The 17,752-nt window shown below is 48.4% G+C and overlaps 10 protein-coding genes across 10 annotated transcripts; 4 read left to right on the top strand and 6 right to left on the bottom strand.

Annotated features, from left to right (window-relative positions):
- Window positions 1-604: 604 nt before the first annotated feature.
- N7487_006505 (60S ribosomal protein eL38) lies at window positions 605-1,486 on the bottom strand. Its single transcript, XM_056874252.1, has 3 exons — window positions 1,333-1,486; window positions 1,126-1,254; window positions 605-1,005 (listed from the first exon to the last, which is right to left on the bottom strand). The coding sequence occupies exons 1-3, from the start codon at window positions 1,394-1,396 to the stop codon at window positions 959-961; spliced, it is 240 nt and encodes a 79-aa protein (XP_056731972.1). The 5' UTR covers window positions 1,397-1,486; the 3' UTR covers window positions 605-958.
- A 32-nt stretch (window positions 1,487-1,518) lies between these two features.
- On the bottom strand, window positions 1,519-2,027 carry N7487_006504 (uncharacterized protein; the record flags this gene model as incomplete). The annotated part of the gene is made up of 2 exons (XM_056874251.1): window positions 1,519-1,894; window positions 1,960-2,027. The coding sequence occupies 2 exons, from the start codon at window positions 2,025-2,027 to the stop codon at window positions 1,519-1,521; spliced, it is 444 nt and encodes a 147-aa protein (XP_056731971.1).
- A 450-nt stretch (window positions 2,028-2,477) lies between these two features.
- Window positions 2,478-3,007, top strand: N7487_006503 (Ish1 domain-containing protein; the record flags this gene model as incomplete). Its single annotated transcript, XM_056874250.1, has 5 exons — window positions 2,478-2,549; window positions 2,573-2,585; window positions 2,644-2,727; window positions 2,776-2,822; window positions 2,909-3,007. The coding sequence occupies 5 exons, from the start codon at window positions 2,478-2,480 to the stop codon at window positions 3,005-3,007; spliced, it is 315 nt and encodes a 104-aa protein (XP_056731970.1).
- Window positions 3,008-3,245: 238 nt separating this feature from the next.
- N7487_006502 (putative nuclear transport factor 2 domain protein) lies at window positions 3,246-3,805 on the bottom strand (the record flags this gene model as incomplete). Its single annotated transcript, XM_056874249.1, has 2 exons — window positions 3,246-3,685; window positions 3,760-3,805. 2 exons carry the CDS (start codon window positions 3,803-3,805, stop codon window positions 3,246-3,248), a joined length of 486 nt encoding a protein of 161 aa, XP_056731969.1.
- A 267-nt stretch (window positions 3,806-4,072) lies between these two features.
- Window positions 4,073-6,213, top strand: N7487_006501 (methionine--tRNA ligase MSM1; the record flags this gene model as incomplete). Its single annotated transcript, XM_056874248.1, has 9 exons — window positions 4,073-4,262; window positions 4,329-4,447; window positions 4,503-4,574; window positions 4,632-4,718; window positions 4,768-4,899; window positions 4,950-5,317; window positions 5,372-5,666; window positions 5,717-5,848; window positions 5,903-6,213. The coding sequence occupies 9 exons, from the start codon at window positions 4,073-4,075 to the stop codon at window positions 6,170-6,172; spliced, it is 1,665 nt and encodes a 554-aa protein (XP_056731968.1). The 3' UTR covers window positions 6,173-6,213.
- Window positions 6,214-6,784: 571 nt separating this feature from the next.
- Window positions 6,785-8,104, top strand: N7487_006500 (putative L-serine dehydratase; the record flags this gene model as incomplete). Its single annotated transcript, XM_056874247.1, has 1 exon — window positions 6,785-8,104. The coding sequence occupies one exon, from the start codon at window positions 6,785-6,787 to the stop codon at window positions 8,102-8,104; it is 1,320 nt and encodes a 439-aa protein (XP_056731967.1).
- A 351-nt stretch (window positions 8,105-8,455) lies between these two features.
- Window positions 8,456-9,628, bottom strand: ramB (bifunctional protein farnesyltransferase/protein geranylgeranyltransferase; the record flags this gene model as incomplete). Its single annotated transcript, XM_056874246.1, has 3 exons — window positions 8,456-9,128; window positions 9,232-9,336; window positions 9,399-9,628. 3 exons carry the CDS (start codon window positions 9,626-9,628, stop codon window positions 8,456-8,458), a joined length of 1,008 nt encoding a protein of 335 aa, XP_056731966.1.
- A 412-nt stretch (window positions 9,629-10,040) lies between these two features.
- N7487_006498 (uncharacterized protein) lies at window positions 10,041-12,788 on the bottom strand (the record flags this gene model as incomplete). Its single annotated transcript, XM_056874245.1, has 4 exons — window positions 10,041-10,608; window positions 10,665-10,961; window positions 11,037-12,485; window positions 12,544-12,788. 4 exons carry the CDS (start codon window positions 12,786-12,788, stop codon window positions 10,041-10,043), a joined length of 2,559 nt encoding a protein of 852 aa, XP_056731965.1.
- Window positions 12,789-13,520: 732 nt separating this feature from the next.
- Window positions 13,521-14,610, bottom strand: N7487_006497 (DUF924 family protein; the record flags this gene model as incomplete). The annotated part of the gene is made up of 3 exons (XM_056874244.1): window positions 13,521-14,133; window positions 14,195-14,535; window positions 14,587-14,610. 3 exons carry the CDS (start codon window positions 14,608-14,610, stop codon window positions 13,521-13,523), a joined length of 978 nt encoding a protein of 325 aa, XP_056731964.1.
- Window positions 14,611-15,088: 478 nt separating this feature from the next.
- On the top strand, window positions 15,089-17,322 carry N7487_006496 (Zn(II)2Cys6 transcription factor; the record flags this gene model as incomplete). The annotated part of the gene is made up of 2 exons (XM_056874243.1): window positions 15,089-15,109; window positions 15,169-17,322. The coding sequence occupies 2 exons, from the start codon at window positions 15,089-15,091 to the stop codon at window positions 17,320-17,322; spliced, it is 2,175 nt and encodes a 724-aa protein (XP_056731963.1).
- Window positions 17,323-17,752: the final 430 nt, after the last annotated feature.

The following is a 17,752-nucleotide window of genomic DNA, read 5'->3' as shown; positions in this document are numbered from 1 at the left end:
GTCGAAAACCGGATGAGATTCTGGATAGACAATATATTTTTACTTAACCGAGATAAGTAGAGAAGAACAGTATGCCGATATTGTCAACGTTGTTGATAGCTTGCTTCAGTTTAGACGAGGTCCAAGTGGATTTATATAGGTAGGTTCGAGGAGACTCGCTATAGACATCCTTGGTGTGACTTCTACGAGAAGAAAAGAACCACAAAGGGCTTTGTGAACACCTGTTGTTGGCGATAGTCATCCCCAACAATGGTATTATGCGAGGAAAAGTATGAAGTAGACTCGAACAAAGGCTCGAACAAGGACTTGGGGAGGCGAGGCAGTCTCGAACCGTATCAAAGAATAACGCCGGGTAAAAATAGGCCTTGTCATTGCTTTCGGTCGAGCCATCAAAGGACAAAAAGAACTGCAGTCACTGTAGTCACAATGCCAGCGAGATTATTTGGCTACGGATCACAACAGGATTATGCGTCGATATGAAGTTGAGTCGAGAGAAAAGGCCGGAGGCCCTTACAATGCCTGGACAATCCGAGGTCCGTCGATCTACACCAGTATTTATCCGTCTACTTGTTGCCTTGGAAGATCGAAGCCGGGAGAACATCCATGACGAGAATAATGGGTTAGGAAATCTCGACTGAGGAGGAGAAACCTATGTAGTAATGATATTTCAACTGTTTTTTTCATTGGGTTGTAGGGACTGGAACCTCCGACAAAAGTGTTCCTCGAGTGCGTCCAGAAAATGCGAGTCGCCTGGCCGGTGAATGACAGCAGCCGGTTTCAAAGGCGCAAAGAAACTCCCCCGACGTAAAATTCATGTTCCACGCCACGGAGTTTTCCCCGTGTCGGCTCGCAGAGGGACCAAGCCCGCGTCATGTATCCCCCCAACAGTTGGTCTTGCATGCATCAACAACCAATCACGCCGCACTCCGATTCTCCGTTCATTCCATTGTTACCGAATTTAGTTGGTCTTCTTGGTGCCCTTGGAGACATCGACGACCTTGAGGGCTGTTCAGAAAGAAATCGTCAGCATAGGTTCAAAGCAACATCCAAAATCCATCTTCCAAGCTGTATATCCTTCCATTTTCCCAGCAACTTAGACGGCGGACCAATGCGATCGAAACGTACCAGGGGGCAGGCTCTGCTTGAGCTTGTCGGCCTTGTCGGAGTCCTTCAGGACGAGGGTGTAGAGGTTGCGGTGGCAGCGGACCTTGAACTTGGTCTGCTGGGTCTTGCCGTTCTTCTTGATGCGGGCGGCTAGAGGCGTAAACAGTCAGCATCAATGACCATCTCTAAGTCTCATCTTGGAAGTCCATCAATGCAGCGTAAACGTACAGGAGGCATCCTTCCGGCGGCAGATCTCAATGAACTGCTTGATATCGGAGACTTCGGCAGGCATAATGACGGTTGCGGGTGTTTTGAAGCAAGGTGCAAAAGAGAAAGCTCACTGTCGACACTGGCCTCTAAGGTGAATGTGTGCGGATCACGTTAGGGCTTGAAGCTGCAAAAGCCCTTGCTTAGTCATGAGGGATTTAAAGTGGGTGCCTCAGGTGGGGTAAGTGCAGTGGCTGGTGGGGGTGTTGTGGCGTGTGCAGCCGGGGCCATAAATGTGGCTGGGAGGTTTCGGGGCGAATGCGCTTGCGGGAAATGATGGATGGTGGTATCTGCTTCCTCGGGAATTCGGTATGACGCAAAATGATCCACCATTGTTCGCGATGGTTGAGTCCGTCGGTCGGTATATCCTGGCCATCTCGAATTTCTGCTTCCCAGTCGTGAATGGTGATGTAGTTGCGGCGGTTGAACGGGTGCACTTCCTTCAGGGTCGAATCTCTCCAAGTCCAAACTCTGTGAAGGAGACATTTCTTTTGATGTGACCTGCAGGCGGACTCGGTATCGCCTGTAAAAGGCTATGCTGTAAATAGGGTCAATGTCTGGCCTGATACTGCAACTGATCAATCGTACCCCCGTATAATGGCAGCTGTTACCACAATGACGAATGTAACCGAGGACAGGAAGATGACTGCTTCCATATTTTCTATCAAGACAGGCTGTTTGAAGTGATTTGAAATGAGCGAGGATAATAATGATAGACTGGTGAGTATAGATAGATATGCGATGCAATGGCTTAGAACAATGAGAGTTACAAATTTGGCGTTACATTTTCTACGTAGGTAATAACCATGACTCTATGTTTACGTATATAATAACTCAAAGGAAAGTGCCATTAACCGGGAGATATTGAAGAATGAAGTTGAAGTAGGTGCAACCGTATAGTTCGAAGGCAGCAGTGGAGGTGGCGCGGTGTGGCGGTACAACCCGCGTCTTGACGAACTGTTCACATCTATTCATCTTGAATTACTTGTCTTTTGCACGTGTCCTAAGACTTTTTCTTCTTCTATTTATTCTCTTTCAACCTCTTCAGAAAGAAGGATTCTACGTCAACTCAAGAAATTCAAAGAATCATTGCAACATTTTTCGAGATGCCGACCCCTTTAGACAGAGCATTGAATTCCAAGGTACTACCAACATGTCAGTCTACACTTTTGAGAAATGTATCTAATGCTGGACTTTATAGAATCTATTCCTAGGTAATACTTTCAAGATAAGGTACTCGTCCACATTTCTGACCACAATCTTCCTATATAGGATTTGCAGGAATGGTCACTGCTGTGGCAGCCTATACCATCTTGGGCAGCGATGTTCTTCCTGCACAGGCAGATCCCACTGGCGGTGAGAATAGGTGTTACTGGCTATCAAACAAAGACTAATAGAAGCTAGACCCCGAAAACTGGACACTGGATGAGATGACAAGATGGCTTAAAGCGGTATGTTCCAGTGATTTATTCAGACATGACTCAGTCCAGATAATCATACATTTTCTTGAGAATGGTGCGCTGACCAGATATCTCAGAGGGGCCTTTTACCGAGTGAGGCTGCGACGCGTGAGGAGCTCCTTGAAAGAGTCAAAGCAAACCTCCGCATACCGCGCAAGACATCGGCTGGGCCGTAATCCCCATAATAATGGGGGAAATACCATCATTTTCCTTCCCTTCCTGGCGTCTGGCGCTCTAGTTTTGAAGCAATTTCAAGCAGTGGATCATTTCTTGCATCGTATCTCCCAGCTATTCATCATTGGTGATGGGTAGACATGGCTCAGTCTCAGTTCTCTTTCACTTCCGTGTCACATGGCATGGTTTGTTGACTTGTGTGGCTATTTGTAATTTGTTGGATCAAATTTGTATGGTGGCTCAAACGACAAGGCGGAAGTTCTGGCTTTCGATAAGCCAATCCTTGCGGCCCCGCGCCCTCTCTGCAGATGGATTGGGGACCAGAACAAACGTCTCGCTGAATCCACGCTGCGGCTGATCGCGACCCTCACCATAGCGCACAAATCCACTGACTACAATGAGAAATGACATGTCTTTGACTCCCATCTCTGACTGTGGCTTCAGTCCGCCACCCGGCAAAATGGTAGGGTATGCTTTGTTGATGATCTGGCAGTCGTATGATTGGACTTCGTAGTATGTTGGCGACATTTGATTGATAAAGATTTCTTGAACGGCCGCGCCGTCTGCAACACGATTTCCATTGAACAGGATAGTTGTGGGCTCGAGGGAGTAGTAAGAGCTGAGAGATTCGCGGTTTGATCCCAAAGCTGGATAGAAGGTCTTGATGAACTCGGTCGCAGCTGAGCAAAGAAGCAAACAAAATGTCAGCTGGCTTCCAATAAGGGATGAGACTGGCTTATAATCTTAGACTTACCCTCAGTCGACACTTTGGTCAGTGTATCCTCGCTTGCTGTGGCCATTGCGATCGGTATTTCAAGTTGGCAATAAACCGGGTAATAGTTGTGCGTGGTGTAAGACGAAGCCGAAATAAGGTTCAAGTAATATTTATAAAAAAAAAACTGTACTTATTGACGACAAGTTTGAGGTATGTCCGGGAGTTTTGTCGATGACGATGCAAGCGCGACAATGTACGCGCAAAAAAATGGCCGAGAGTTGCGGAGAAGCTCGGACCACCCGAGATGTGCGGAATAACATGCGACGCTCCTCTTACCGTTACCACTATCCCAATGGCTACAACAAGGACGCCACTTCGCTCGATATTCAGGGCGTCTCAGCTTCTGAGATCGAGGCATCTGTGGAACTGTACATCCCGCAAGCATGGGTGGGCAGCCACTCCCCAACGCGGAGTTGCAACTACGCCGCAAAGATCTAACAAGCCTTACTATGTGACAACGCCAATTTTCTATGTCAATGCCGGTGAGAATTATATGTAGTCAAGAGCACATGAAAAACTGATTTGCTAACAATACTTCTATCCTCTAGCTCCTCACGTCGGCCATCTATACACAATGGTGATCGCCGACATCATGAAGCGGTGGCAGGTCTTACTCGGGAACACCGATGCTCAGTTACTGACTGGAACCGATGAGCATGGAATGAAGGTACAAGATATGAATAGGATTGAAGGTCGATAATGGGTGTTGACATCAATCACAGATTCAACAAGCTGCCATTCAAGCGGGCATGGATACTCAAGCATTTTGCGACATGAACTGCCGAACCTTTGAGGTGCGAGTCCCCGTCATCATATCCAAGGACGTCTCTAACTCGATTTATATAATATAGGCCCTAGCAAAGGCTGCAAACCTCGACAACGATCATTTTATCAGAACCACCGACCCCGCGCATCGAGATGCTGTCCAATATTTCTGGGTAGGCGACTATCTTCCGTTCATAGTAGGGCATAGCTAATTACGAGTAGGAAATGTTGCAACACCGGGGCTATATCTATACCTCGAAGCATGAAGGTTGGTACTCAGTCAGCGATGAAACATTTTACCCACAGACGCAAGTGCAGAACTCCTTAGACCCATCAACAGGGAGGAAACGCATGGTATGTAATGTATTAGCTCTTGAACGAGTATGAATACTAACCACGCATAGGTCTCAATAGAAACGGGCAAAGAGGTAGAGTGGTCCTCAGAAACCAACTACCACTTCCGTCTCTCAGCATTCAAAGATCGCCTTCTTGATTTGTACAAAAGAGAAGATCCGTTCATCACTCCTACCTCCTACACAGCTGCTGTGGTCAGGGGAGTTGAGACGGGACTACAAGATCTCTCGATTTCTCGGCCTGCGGAACGTCTGACTTGGGGCATACCTGTTCCCGGCGATGACACGCAGACAATCTACGTGTGGCTAGATGCGCTGGTCAACTACTTGACCAAAGCTGGGTATCCTTTCCCACCTGGAAAAGAAAGCACATCTGCATGGCCTGCAGACTTGCATGTGGTTGGGAAAGATATTATTCGGTGAGTTCACGAGTCCTCCCGAAAGACCGCGTGCAAAAATTAATCATTTGGCAGATTCCATTGTGTTTATTGGCCTGCTTTCCTCATGGCACTTGATCTTCCCCTGCCTCGGAATGTCTTGGTGCACGGACACTGGACGATGAATCGTGAGAAAATGTCTAAATCCACAGGCAATGTTGTGAACCCGTTTTTCGCCATTGAGCGGTTCGGAGTCGATGGCATGAGATTTTTCCTAGCGTACCGAGGTGGCCTTGCAGATGATGCAGACTTTGACAATTCCTTTATCATCCGGGATTACAAGAAATTGCTTCAGGGGGCATCGGAAACCTTACTCTGCGTACAATTGGATGTGCGCGTGGCAATTTGCGCTCTTACATTATCGATGCCGGATTGGATAAGCTTCCAGCTGCTACCCCTGAGGACTTGGAACATCAGGAAATGTTGGAGAAGACACCTCCGCAGGTTGCCGAGCTTATGGAGAATCTGAACCCGCGTGCCGCACTGCAAGAGACTATGAGCATTATTGAGAAGGTAAGATGTGATCATCCCCGCACGGGTTCGGCGAGTATTGACCTATTTTTTTAGACTAACAAGTACTTCCATGCGGCGGAGCCGTGGAAAACTCCCAACTCCCAACGAGTCATCTACAACGTGGCGGAATCGCTGCGGATCGCTGGCATTTTATTGCAACCGTTCATGCCCGGCAAGTCTCATGACCTTCTAGAATTGCTCTGTGTAAATACCTCGGACCCCTCCAAGCGGGCATTCGCGGCCACGGCGTACGGTTCAGATCCAGATTACGGTGAGGGCGTTAAGAAAGGTATTCTTTTTCCTCCTTTGCTCACTGAGGAGTAATGCGCCTATTTTTGAGCTTTCGATTTGATAAGAGGAATCGAATGGCGACCAATCATAGGCGGCTGAGAGGGCCGTCTGGATGAAGATTTGCATTTTCTCCGCAGATACGCCAGGCTCTATGAGGTTTTTTTCCCGGGTCCTCCACAGCTTGAAAGCTGAGACGTCAAGTTTCCCAGCCTTGGCCACTCTAATACAAACGGTATGTCATGGGCGTCATGGCCGACCCACTATAATTGGAGTTTCCCTCAAGGTTGTTGACGGGAAAGACTGGGCCAGAGCCGTGGATACTACGGTCATCCTATCAGACGGAAAACTGGAGTTTCCCGTCGGAAAACCTTGGCCTTAGCCCTGGAGGCTCACTTTGTATATCAAAACATGTCTTAATAGTTGCATACTGGAGTTTGGATGTTTCAGTATTTATCGCTTTTCTTTTTCTTCCCGATATCTCCCTATCTCTCTATTTTAGTGAACATACACCCTACTGTCGTGTAACCACTCGACTCAACAATCTACTACTATTTTGGGGGCTTCATTTCTATACTTCTGATCTTGGAACTCCTCCGGTGACCAACAGAAACGTTTTTTCCTCTTCCATTTGTTCAACACATCAAAATGGGGAGCATCGATATTTCCGCCTGCGATCAACTGCAGTTCAAAACGCCATGGATCGAGACACCACTGGTTGAGTCTGCGTGCCTTTCTCGGGCCGCTGGATGTAGGATCTTCCTGAAGTTAGAGAACGTGCAGCCCAGCGGCTCCTTCAAGTCCCGTGCTATGGGCAACCAGATCCTGTCTCATCTTCGCAACCCAGCAAACATAGGCCGCAGAGTCCACTTTTACGCCTCGTCTGGAGGCAACGCCGGACTGGCAGCCGTCTGTGCAGCCCGGAGCCTGGGCTACCCATGCACTGTCGTGGTTCCCATGGGCACTAAGCCCTTGATGCTTGACAAGATCCGGGCAGCAGGCGCAGCAGACGTCATCCGTCATGGCGAGACATTCTCAGAAGCAGGTGAATACATGCGGGAAACTATCATGAAGACCAGCAGCGGGGATGACCAGGATGTGATTAAGATTGCCCTTCATCCATTCGACAACCAGCCTATCTGGGAAGGAAACGGCACCATCATCGACGAGCTCGAGACCCAGCTTCCTCCTGCCACCAGCCCCGAAGACAAAAAGGCCTACAATGACCGGGCCCTTCCACTAGACGCTATCCTTTGCAGCGTCGGCGGCGGCGGTCTCCTCAACGGCCTCGTCATGGGCATCGAAAAGCGACGACAAAAGAAGCAAATTACCTCCTCTTCCTCCTCTACACCAAACCCCATTCACCTCCTCGCCATTGAGACGGCCGGTACCGATTCCTTGGCTGCAGCTATCGCCAACAAATCCCTTATCTCTCTCCCAAAGATTACATCTCAGGCCATTTCTCTCGGCGCTGTTCGCGTCTCGGAAACAACCTTCCAGTACGCCGTGTCCCCGCCCCCAGGCATCAAGGTGCACAGCACCGTCCTCTCGGATGCAGATGCTGCCCGGGGTGTCCTCCGCCTCGCCAACGACGAACGACTCCTCGTCGAGCTTGCATGCGGTGTCTGCATCGAGGCGGCCATAGGCGATGCTGCTACTGCTGTTCCTGCGTCTGCGACTACCGGCGCCGGCGCTCAGAGCATCAAGAAGCGGAAGAGAGGCTTGGTTGAGACTGATGTCGCTTACCGCGATGAGGGCTATGGGGATGACCGGTCGACCTCACCGGATAATGAGACGGACCAGGAGCTTGAGCCGCAGGTCGGCGAGAAACTCAACTCGAAGCTTAAGCAGCTTGTTCCTAATCTCAACTCGCAGAGTCGGGTTGTTATCATTGTCTGTGGTGGTAGCTATGTCACTATTGATATGGCTTGTGAATGGCGCAAAATGTTGGATGAGGGATGGGCATGAATATTGATGATGATGAATATATTTTGGCTTGACTTCCGGCGTTTTATTTGCGGCACTACAGTTGTTAATTTCATTTTTTCTTCCTTTCCTTTCCGCCCCTCTTGTCTTAGAGTCAGATTTTTTTAATTACTATCATCTAGATAGAGGCCTAGGACCTGGCATCCCCCATACAATCATACAACGTATGCAGCGATATTTTACTTCAAAATGTCATCTCATTTGGACGCAATAATTTTCCGTAAAACATCCAAGATACTCAAAAAAAATGGGAATTATTCCGATAGAAGTTATCCAGCACCACACATTTTCCACCATCCATACAACAATGACAGCTGCAATGCCCTTTCCAAATCAAGCCACAGCCTGATCCAACTTCCGAATACGATAATCCCAATAATTCTTCCGAATAGGATCAAACTCCTCCTTCAACATAGTCAACATCTTCACAGCATCCGCCTCCCTCCCGTTGCCCTCAGCAAAGACATCCGCCAACCACTCAACAGCATGCGAACTCTTAACAGCCCCCTCAGAAACAAACCCACTAACAAACTCCTCCCACTCCTCCAATCCACGCCCAGCAGCCCTCAGCACACCACGCGCATACCACCACGGGCTCCGGTTCTCCGGCGCGCGCAGGATAGCCTCCTGGGCGAACTTCAACTCGCCATCAATCATGTCCTCATCGACAACAGACAGCCTGCCCTTCTCCGCCGGCGCGGTCGAAGGATCACCCGCGTTCACCATTCCCGCGTCGGGGGCCGATGTGTCCCGCGGCCCGAACCGGAGCATGTAACGATGGTTCCAGGCGGAGTTGTTGCGCACGTCGGCTTTCAGGAGGAATTCCACGTCTTCGAGTTCGCGTGGTTGGTCCCATAGTTTGAAGTGTCGCACGAGCCAGTGGCGGTAGGTCCATACGTGGTAGTTTTTGGAGTCTTGGGCGAACATCTCCATTAGGAAGTCTGCTTCTTTAGGTGGGAAGGTCGGAAAGTGCGCTTTTGATGATAGCAGGACTTGGCGGTGGTGCCTGTTTTAGGTATTAGTTTTGTTTTTTTGGGTCTTTTGCTTTTTTTGTCGTTTTCTTTCATGGCTTTCTGGCGTTGGTGCTTGTCGGGTGATAGTCGACATACCAAATTTGATAGTTTTTCAGATACTTCAATGAAACATCGTTCAGCCAGCTCAATTCTTCATTCAAGTCCTTCTCCAATGCAAATAGAATCTTTGCTCGGTAGATCCTGTATAAAATGTCAGATATCGATATGGCATGTCACGGGTACACCATTGCTAGCAAACTTACCATACAGTGTAATGCGCAGGATTCATCGAGATCACATCTTTTGTCAAATTCAATGCCCGCTCAGACATCTCGTTTGCGGCCATCACGGCACGCAAATACGAGGTCGCCTCGAGGTACTCGTCTGGGTAGGCGATGGTCGCCAGTGGCATGGCACCCGAGCTCGAGCCATCATCCAGATCAATTGGGGTGACTGATGCCCATTCGGGATCGGTGGAATATGTTCCCTGCATGATTCGTCGGTGGATATTGCAGTGAGAAGCTTAAGAGTGGAAGAATAATTGCCGGGATGCAATCAAATGGTGGGGGGTACAGGGGTCGGATGCACAGGATGAGTCCGGGTTGGGGTCTCACGACTAATGCTCTACACTTCCGAGGTCAGAGTGTGCAATCTCAATCAATCAAATTCCTGTTGAAAAGAGAATTGCCCAAATAAAAGACCGAATTCGCGAGAAATGCGACGAATATAAAACGTGAGGTGGAGGTGGGGCGGGTGTGTCTGCCTCAGGCGGAGACAAAGAAACCGAACAATATCAAGGGAACCTGTTTCTCTTCCTATTCTTCTTTTTCGTCTTTTTGTCTTTGCTATTTCTTTTTCTTGGGCTGATATTTGAAAATAAATATATTTGCATTATTAAATTACTATTATTGGTGATTCCATAGTCTTTTCTGTTCCTCAATCCACCATTTTCCTACTTTCTCCGCGTCTACCAGCCACTTCCCGGCTTTGTCTCCATGTTGCCTTTGTACACGGCTGATCAAATCCTCGAGGGACCACCCACGCAATGGACTCAACTCATTAGGGTCGGTGCCTAGATCAGAGAAAATATACTCAAAGTCCTCAGCGAGCGGCAATATGAGTCGATACGTGACTGCCGCAGACCCAACACTGAGCATTGTACCACCGGGGTTGATAATGCCAAAGTTCCATGCTTGTCGGCCATTGTGGGTGGCTTGGTATGGGCGCACCAGTGACTGTCCCTCATATTCATTCATCAGGTCTAGAGCTGCACTTGAGTCTATTTCATTCAACGAGCCCGAGTTCACAAGTAGATCGAGAATGGTCGGGACGACAGACATCGAGGTTGCATTTGCTGTGATTTGGAGTGCGGGCAATAGCGGGTGTCGGAAAACAAGAGGAATCCGGAAATTGCTGATATGTCCGTTCTCATAGGTACCGGAGACTGGCGCGTCTTCGGGGAACGCCTGGCCACTGTTTGGAATTAGTATATGGTTATCTGGTTGTTCTTGCCGAGCTGTGCAACATACTGATCTCCAACGAATACGACTAATGTCTCGTTTGCAATCCCGGCTTCGTCGAGAACCTTCATCATATCGCCAAGCCATGTGTCCACATATCGGACTGCGTTCAAATACTTGTTGATGTCCTCGTGCTTCGTCATGAGACCGTCTGCGGCAAAGTATTGCTCTTGGTGGTATGCTGCGGGCGTGCCCCATGGGTGATGGGTTGTGCTCGTAAAATGGGACAGGAAAAGTCTTTCGTTATTCTCAATTGTATTGTTCACCACATCTCGCAGATATGGGTATATCTCGTACTCCGGGTATCTAGGTAATGTATTAGCAATCTGAGTGCGGATAGTCTGGGATAGTCCCCAGTCAGCGGGAGAATGATATGCTTACCCAAAGTAATTGATTTCCTCCATGCCCTCGTGATAATATTTAGCACTTTGCTGGCCAATGTCTTCGCGATAGATGGACTTTTGAAACCCCATCTGATTGTTGAGCTTATCTTGCTCGTCATACAGTCCTGTGATGGACTGCAAGAACACAGAGCTCCAATTTCGATCGTGAATGTGCTCAAGCCCAGTCTCAGGTTTATGATTCACTGTACCCTTCTTAGTCGAGTTCTCCTTGAGTTGGTTGAACAATTCAAAGATCTGCATGATACACGGCTGATAATTCTGGGCGTTGACCTCATCCATGAAGTTCACCGGCAGCGGGCCCGTACCGCAGTAGTTCATGACTGCGCTTTTGAATGATAGACTGCTGCCGGTGAGGATGCCATTGACATTGATGCCACCCATTCCTGGTTCCGTCGTATCATTCCATCCACCACCGGAGGGGCTGGACATGTTGTTATTTGTCGAAAATCCACTCGTCTCACCGGTCAACTTCTCCGCGTTTGGCGTCAAATGTGATAATTTGGCGTTGACCCCTTGTAGTAATTCTGAGTCTTTAGTACTGTAGGAAGATAGAATCTCCTCGTGCAGATGTGAGCCTGCCTTGAATGGGAATATGTCCTTGCGGGCACTTTCCATCAACACAAGCACGACATGTGTAATAGGAACTTTATGGTCTTTGAGAGCCCGAGCTACGGGCTCAAACATTTCACGGTCGAGGTTGGTGATTCGAAGAGGGTCATCCACGGGGCTATAAATGTTATTCTGAGAAGTCCGGTTCCCATCCAGAGTAACACTGTCTCCTTCGTCTCCGTCTCTGTCAGACTCTCTCTCACTCCACCGCCTGAATCCTGGTGGTAGATTTCCATACGACCATACGGGCGGATCCTTTTGGGCATTGGAGTCTGGCTTCCCCGGGGTCCAACCCTTGAAGTGATCGTGCGAGCCTTCCCAGTACGGCTCATCAATTAGGTCCGCGAATGGGAATGCTTGATCTCCAGTCTGGCGCAGTTCAGCAGGTCTCGAACCCAAAGCCCGGAAAAAGCTGAATGGGATAGTTTCAGACATGTGGTTATAGGGGACCTGTGGACGACTCAAGCGCAAGAGCCCAATGACTACTGCGGCGCATACTGTCCAGAATTGAGTGAGTCGTGCTGCCCGTGACTTTCTCTGCGGGCTGATCATGATGCGTTCTTCATCCCCCTTTTCGGGTTTTGCGCTAAACAGCGCAGACATCCAATGGTCCATGGGAATGTATACCCAATGTTTGAGCAGCCATGAGATCAGAAGAAGGGTGCCTGCGGCTCCCAGAAATGATCTCAGTCCACTGAGCATCAGCTTTCTCCCTTCCGGGTCGTTTCCCACGGCTGTGGCTGCATCCCAGCGGATCTCACTGCCAGTGATAAAATAAAACCCAATTTGAGATGAGGACAAGATGAAACTCGGAGATCTATAACAGTTAAAATCTTGATTGACTCTACCTAGTAAAAGTAGATTGAAGTACTCACGTTATGGCCACTGTCACCGCAGTGCCCAAAAAGGACTTTACGCCCGTAAACTTGAATAGCAGTCCCCACGCGGCTATGCATAGAAGAGCCTCAATGATAAAGAATGTTGGAAAATAGAGCGCAAATTGGCCACTAGGGAGAGAAGAGGCATGTTGGAGGAGATGAAGCACTTTGGACGATACCACTGACACGGCCAGAAGCGAGAAAATGAATGGCCTGATAGAGGATTGGCGTGCGATGATCATAATGAATAAACGTGAGCTAGGAAGACCAAAATGCACATTGTTGCCTCTGATCACCCTTCTCGAATCCAAGTTCTTTCTTCTGATTGACAACAGTTATAGTAACGAGAGTCCAGCTGTGGTTTTGAATTGCACTTAGGGAAGGTCTGTTGTTAATCAAGAAGATGGAAGATTGAAACACCATCTTAGCGATCGAATTCTATGTAACAAAATACAGATGCGGTGTTGTGGTTATGTGGTTTCGCATAACTGAAACCGGCATGAGACAATTGTTTCTCTATGTACACCTCAACCTCACCTAGGCAGGTGTTAGCCTGAGACAAACTTGACTTTGATTCTGTCTAATGCTATGGATTTTGAAAAAAAGAGCAAATTCAATTATCTCACCCCCGGGGTTCTATCTTTATCGGACGAGATGAGGGTCTATGTTCCACCGTCCAACCCCTCGAGTCCCACCGAGACACCTTAGCATGAAGGTATGTGGCCGCCGTCTAAACAGGAAAGGGGTCAGGTGACCTATCAAGGGGTAAAGGGGTGAAGGGCATGTGCTCGCCTACTGCTTTGGGATGGAATTCCAAATTGCCCATTGGAATGTACCCCTGGAGGGTCTCCAATTTCTATTACTAAATAGCAATTGAACGCTGCTTTTGTCTGTTGAGGCTGGCTCTTCCTATAAATCAATATTATACAGTAGGACTACCTATATAAATATGTGTAACGTGAATATATACAAGCTCAATTTGAGCCACCACCAAATGTCTCCCCACCATTGTTCAGGTATTCAATTTCCTCCGGGGTAGACACTCTCCCCAGTGCCTCGTTCCGATGGGGGTATCGTCCAAACCTCTCAATGATCACTTTGTGCCTCTTTTCAAAGTCAGAATTACTGCTCAAGAATGTCTGCACCGCCTCCGCCTGCTTGGATAGAACACCGTGGCATTTTCTTTCCTCTTCCGTAAGAGTTGATGCGTCCCTAGACAGAAGCTCATTCAAGTCTCTGGCTATATCCTCGTGCACCTTGACGGCTTGTTCATGTACAGCCAAGTTTTCCGAATGCATAAGAGGCATATGGAACCAAGTACGATATGCCATTCGATACCTGAAATACGGCGACTGTGTAGGTATCCCTTCTTTAATTGCCCGAAGGGCAATCTCCTCGGCTAATGGGTCAAAGCGCCCAAACACCAGCTTTGACTCAGCTCCCCGGTAGGAATTGCGGGGAATCTGGTCAAGTAGAATAATGAGGCTGAGCCAATCCATCGGGGAGGATGGGTTGACTGCAGATAGAATGTCCGAGGCTGATGCTCCAGAGCCAATAATTATTTCCAGAGCAGGGCGAAATTGGGTGCTATTTTAACTCGTTAGTCTTATAATTTAGGGTCGAAATAAGGAAACAAATGGTCACTTACACGCAGGCCTTGTCAAATGCCTCGTCATGAGAAAACCACTTCCCCATATCGCTCCATCCGGGTAGGACGAGTGCCTCGTCGCAGCTCAGATGATCAAACCACAACTTATGTACGTCATCAAGGAGGGTTGGTGTCAAAGTCCGCTTGAGTTCTGAGGAGCTTGCCATTGTGATAGGAGTTGAGTGAAATTCACGAGCAAAGGTACTTCTACCAAAATTCTTCTGCAATTGAGGCCTTCCAATTGAATTTGTACGGAGATTTGGGGTGAATATCAGGGCATTAGCCAGGATCACCACTGGGTTGACAGTTGCAAGTCTTTGAAAAAGTCCCGTTGAGATTGCCTATCTTGATGTTAGACTTATGGAAATACTCATTTGGTGCCAATTATTTACCTTGCTGCGCACTAGAAGTCTCATGATTGAGTGTTGTGTAGGTGTAAATATCCAATCAGGGTTCTCATTTTGATATAATCTAGGAAGTAGTCCAATTACCAAGCACAGAGCCCCCGGGCCCATTCACAACCCCGAAACCGCTGAGTCATCAATACTTTCCGGCTGTCGAAGCAACCCTGGACTACTCCGTACTTTGTTTTCTTTTTTATTTTACTACGTCAATGTATATAGTATATACTCTCTAGATACTTGATATAGTCCTCCATATACCTAGATATTATATATATTATACAGTCAAGCCAGATATCATTTCCCCCATTTCACCCATTTCACCTATTTCACCCAAAGAGGTAAAAGAATCCCGTTTATCTTGATAAGGCCCATTTTGACTCCCCGCACGGTTTTTTCCCCTCGGCCTATACTCCGCATCTTAGATCCTGTCGGATCTTCTCAGATTCATCTTCTCTATGCTTTATAATGCGCCGCGTTAAGAAATCCAGAAATGGCTGTGCAAGATGCAAGAGTAAACGAGTCGGTGTTTCCCGTTTCCCCGGGAAAACCGGATATCACTAACATGCACAGGTCAAATGCGGCGAAGAGAAACCTCACTGCACTCGCTGTACCCGCTTAGGCGTCCGTTGCCCTGGTTATGCACAATCTCTGCGCTGGGTTACCAATTATGAGCAGTCTAGTCCTGCAGTAGCGGCATCAATCTCGGAGGCGAGAACCCCGAGTCCCGCTGCCTCGACTGCAAACCAAATCGACGATGCTTTGCCGGATGACTCAACTTTTGAACCAACACATGAACCAGGTCCTTCGAATTTTGTCCTAGACGAACGAACTCCTCTATGTGACAATCTATGGGAACATTCAGGCCATGGGTCTTTGCCCGAACTGACGGATCTATGCTCGCCGTCCCCGATGGCGGCGGCAACGTCGTCTTTCACACTCCAAAGAGATGCTTTCCCTGACTTTGAACAGTCAGAAGATATCGGTGTGGATCTGTCACACTTTCTGTCACTTATCGGACCAACACCAAGCGAGGAACAGACCGACAAGGTTTACCGAGACTTCTCACCTTCGGCTATTGTGCGCAGTTATCCTCCGGCATCACATCGCTCTGCGCCACATAACTTCATGTCAATGTCTCGTCCACTTAATAATCCATCATGGACCTTGATCGAGTACTATTTCAAAGAAGTGGCAGCATTGTTCTCTAGCTATGACAGCCAGATGAACCCATTCCGAACCACAGTATCCCGTCTTTGGGGTTCTTCACTAGCAATGTGTCGAACAATGCAAAGCATGGCTGCCGCAACATTGGTCACCGAATTTCCCCAGTTCGGCCCCATGGGCCGAAGGATGCGTGATGAAGCTGTTGAAATAATCACGCGCGAGGCAGTAATAGACGACAAGTCTTTGCTAGCGCTGCTAATGCTCGGACAGACGGCTAGTTGGCATGACCCAAGTGACTTAGGCATATCATTTTTCAATCTGCTCCGCAAGCAGCTCAATACCCTCACCTCATCATCACATAACCCTAGCTCCAGCTTCCCTAAGAACGACAGCAATAACTACCGGTTCTTCGAAGAAGCTCTCATCTACTGGGAAATGTTGCTTTCTTTCGTCGCAGATAATGACACCATGATTCTATCTGAAAATTCGCGAAACACTTCACCTATGGGCGAGTCTTTCGTTCTACAACGAGTCCCACACCCATGGACCGGCATCGCGCGCGACACCCAGTTCACCGTACACGAGGTCGGGCAACTCATCCGCCGTGAGCGAAAGCGCATCCACTCAAGGCGATTCACCTCCCAAGATGACATCACCCGTGCACAATTAGCAATTGAGAAAGCTCGCGAACTAGAAGAACGCCTCTTAGGTCTTGCCCATCCCTCCGAGGCCGAGATTGTCAGTCCCGGTGACGACGATACCCCAGTATGGCACCTCCTCACAATGGCCGAGGCGTACCGATGCGTCGGCCTCATGCAGCTATACCGCGTCTTCCCAGACCTACTACACAACCGTCTTCCCACACCAACATCCACATCATCCCGATACCCCGGCAACGCCGATCCAGAACCCCGCGACCCATTCTTCCCAATCGACCTCGACAGCATGAACTTATCAGCTGGATTCGGCGGCCCCAGTCCAGCAACAGGACAAACCACCAATTCTCGACACACCGCCCCTTCAACATCCACAAGATCTTCCCCTCACAGTCTCTATCGCAATTCCGCTCACAATCTACCATCCCCGCCATCACCAGACACCCAACAAACCCCCACCCCAGAAACCCTATACAGTAACTGGCTGACCGAGTTCGCCGTGACAACCCTCTCCCGGCTAAAAACCATACCCCTGGAATCACGCACCCGCTGTTTGCAGCCATTCCTCCTAGTAGCATCCTGCTCAGAGCTCCGTCTCCCGCGTCTGGCCACAAATGCAGGCGCTCAACCTCGGAATGGAGGAGATTATTCAGAAGGCGTCGATGAGGATAGTAACAGCCCGAATCAAACACCTACCATCTCAATGGAGGCTATTGAAGTCTCGCGCACGCGCAAATTCATCCTCGGCCGTCTTACGTCTTTTTTGCATGTCCTGCCTCCCAAACCAATTCATGTATGTTTGAAATTGGTTAATGAGGTCTGGAGAAGATTGGATTCTGGGGATGACGATGCTTATTGGGTTGATGTTATGATTGAGAAAAGTTGGGAGACGACCATGGGGTGATACAGTGCCAAGTTGAGTTTTTTGGGGTTCCCAGTTCAATACCATGGTATTCCTTTTCGCATTTGCAATCAGAGTACATGGCTTTTGCTGAATTATATGTTATAATTATAAATTTATCATGTTTCGAATCAGCAGTGGTCGTCATCTAGATTAAATCGGTGGCTGATCAGAGATTGGAGGTACAGGGGGAGACTGAGACTGAATATCTTTGTATGAATTGACATTAGATCGTAGGTAGCGTTTGCTTAAAGAAGATATCAACGCGTCACTAGATGTCCAGCCGGATCCACAAGACATGTTCGTGTTATTTTTCAGGACATTGACATACTAAAAACGTACAGAAGAGCAAAAAGACAACAAGCAAGCCCTTAATCAAAGAAATAAAATAGAAAAGATCATAAAATTCATGAAAGTCCATAGAAGCACAAAA

This window comes from Penicillium crustosum, assembly GCF_028827405.1.
Source record: "Penicillium crustosum strain IBT 35664 chromosome Unknown utg000002l_segment0_segment0, whole genome shotgun sequence".
Taxonomy (NCBI): Eukaryota; Fungi; Ascomycota; class Eurotiomycetes; order Eurotiales; family Aspergillaceae; genus Penicillium; species Penicillium crustosum.
The sequence above is the reverse complement of the archived record's forward strand: the minus strand, read 5'-3'. Positions and strand labels throughout refer to the sequence as shown.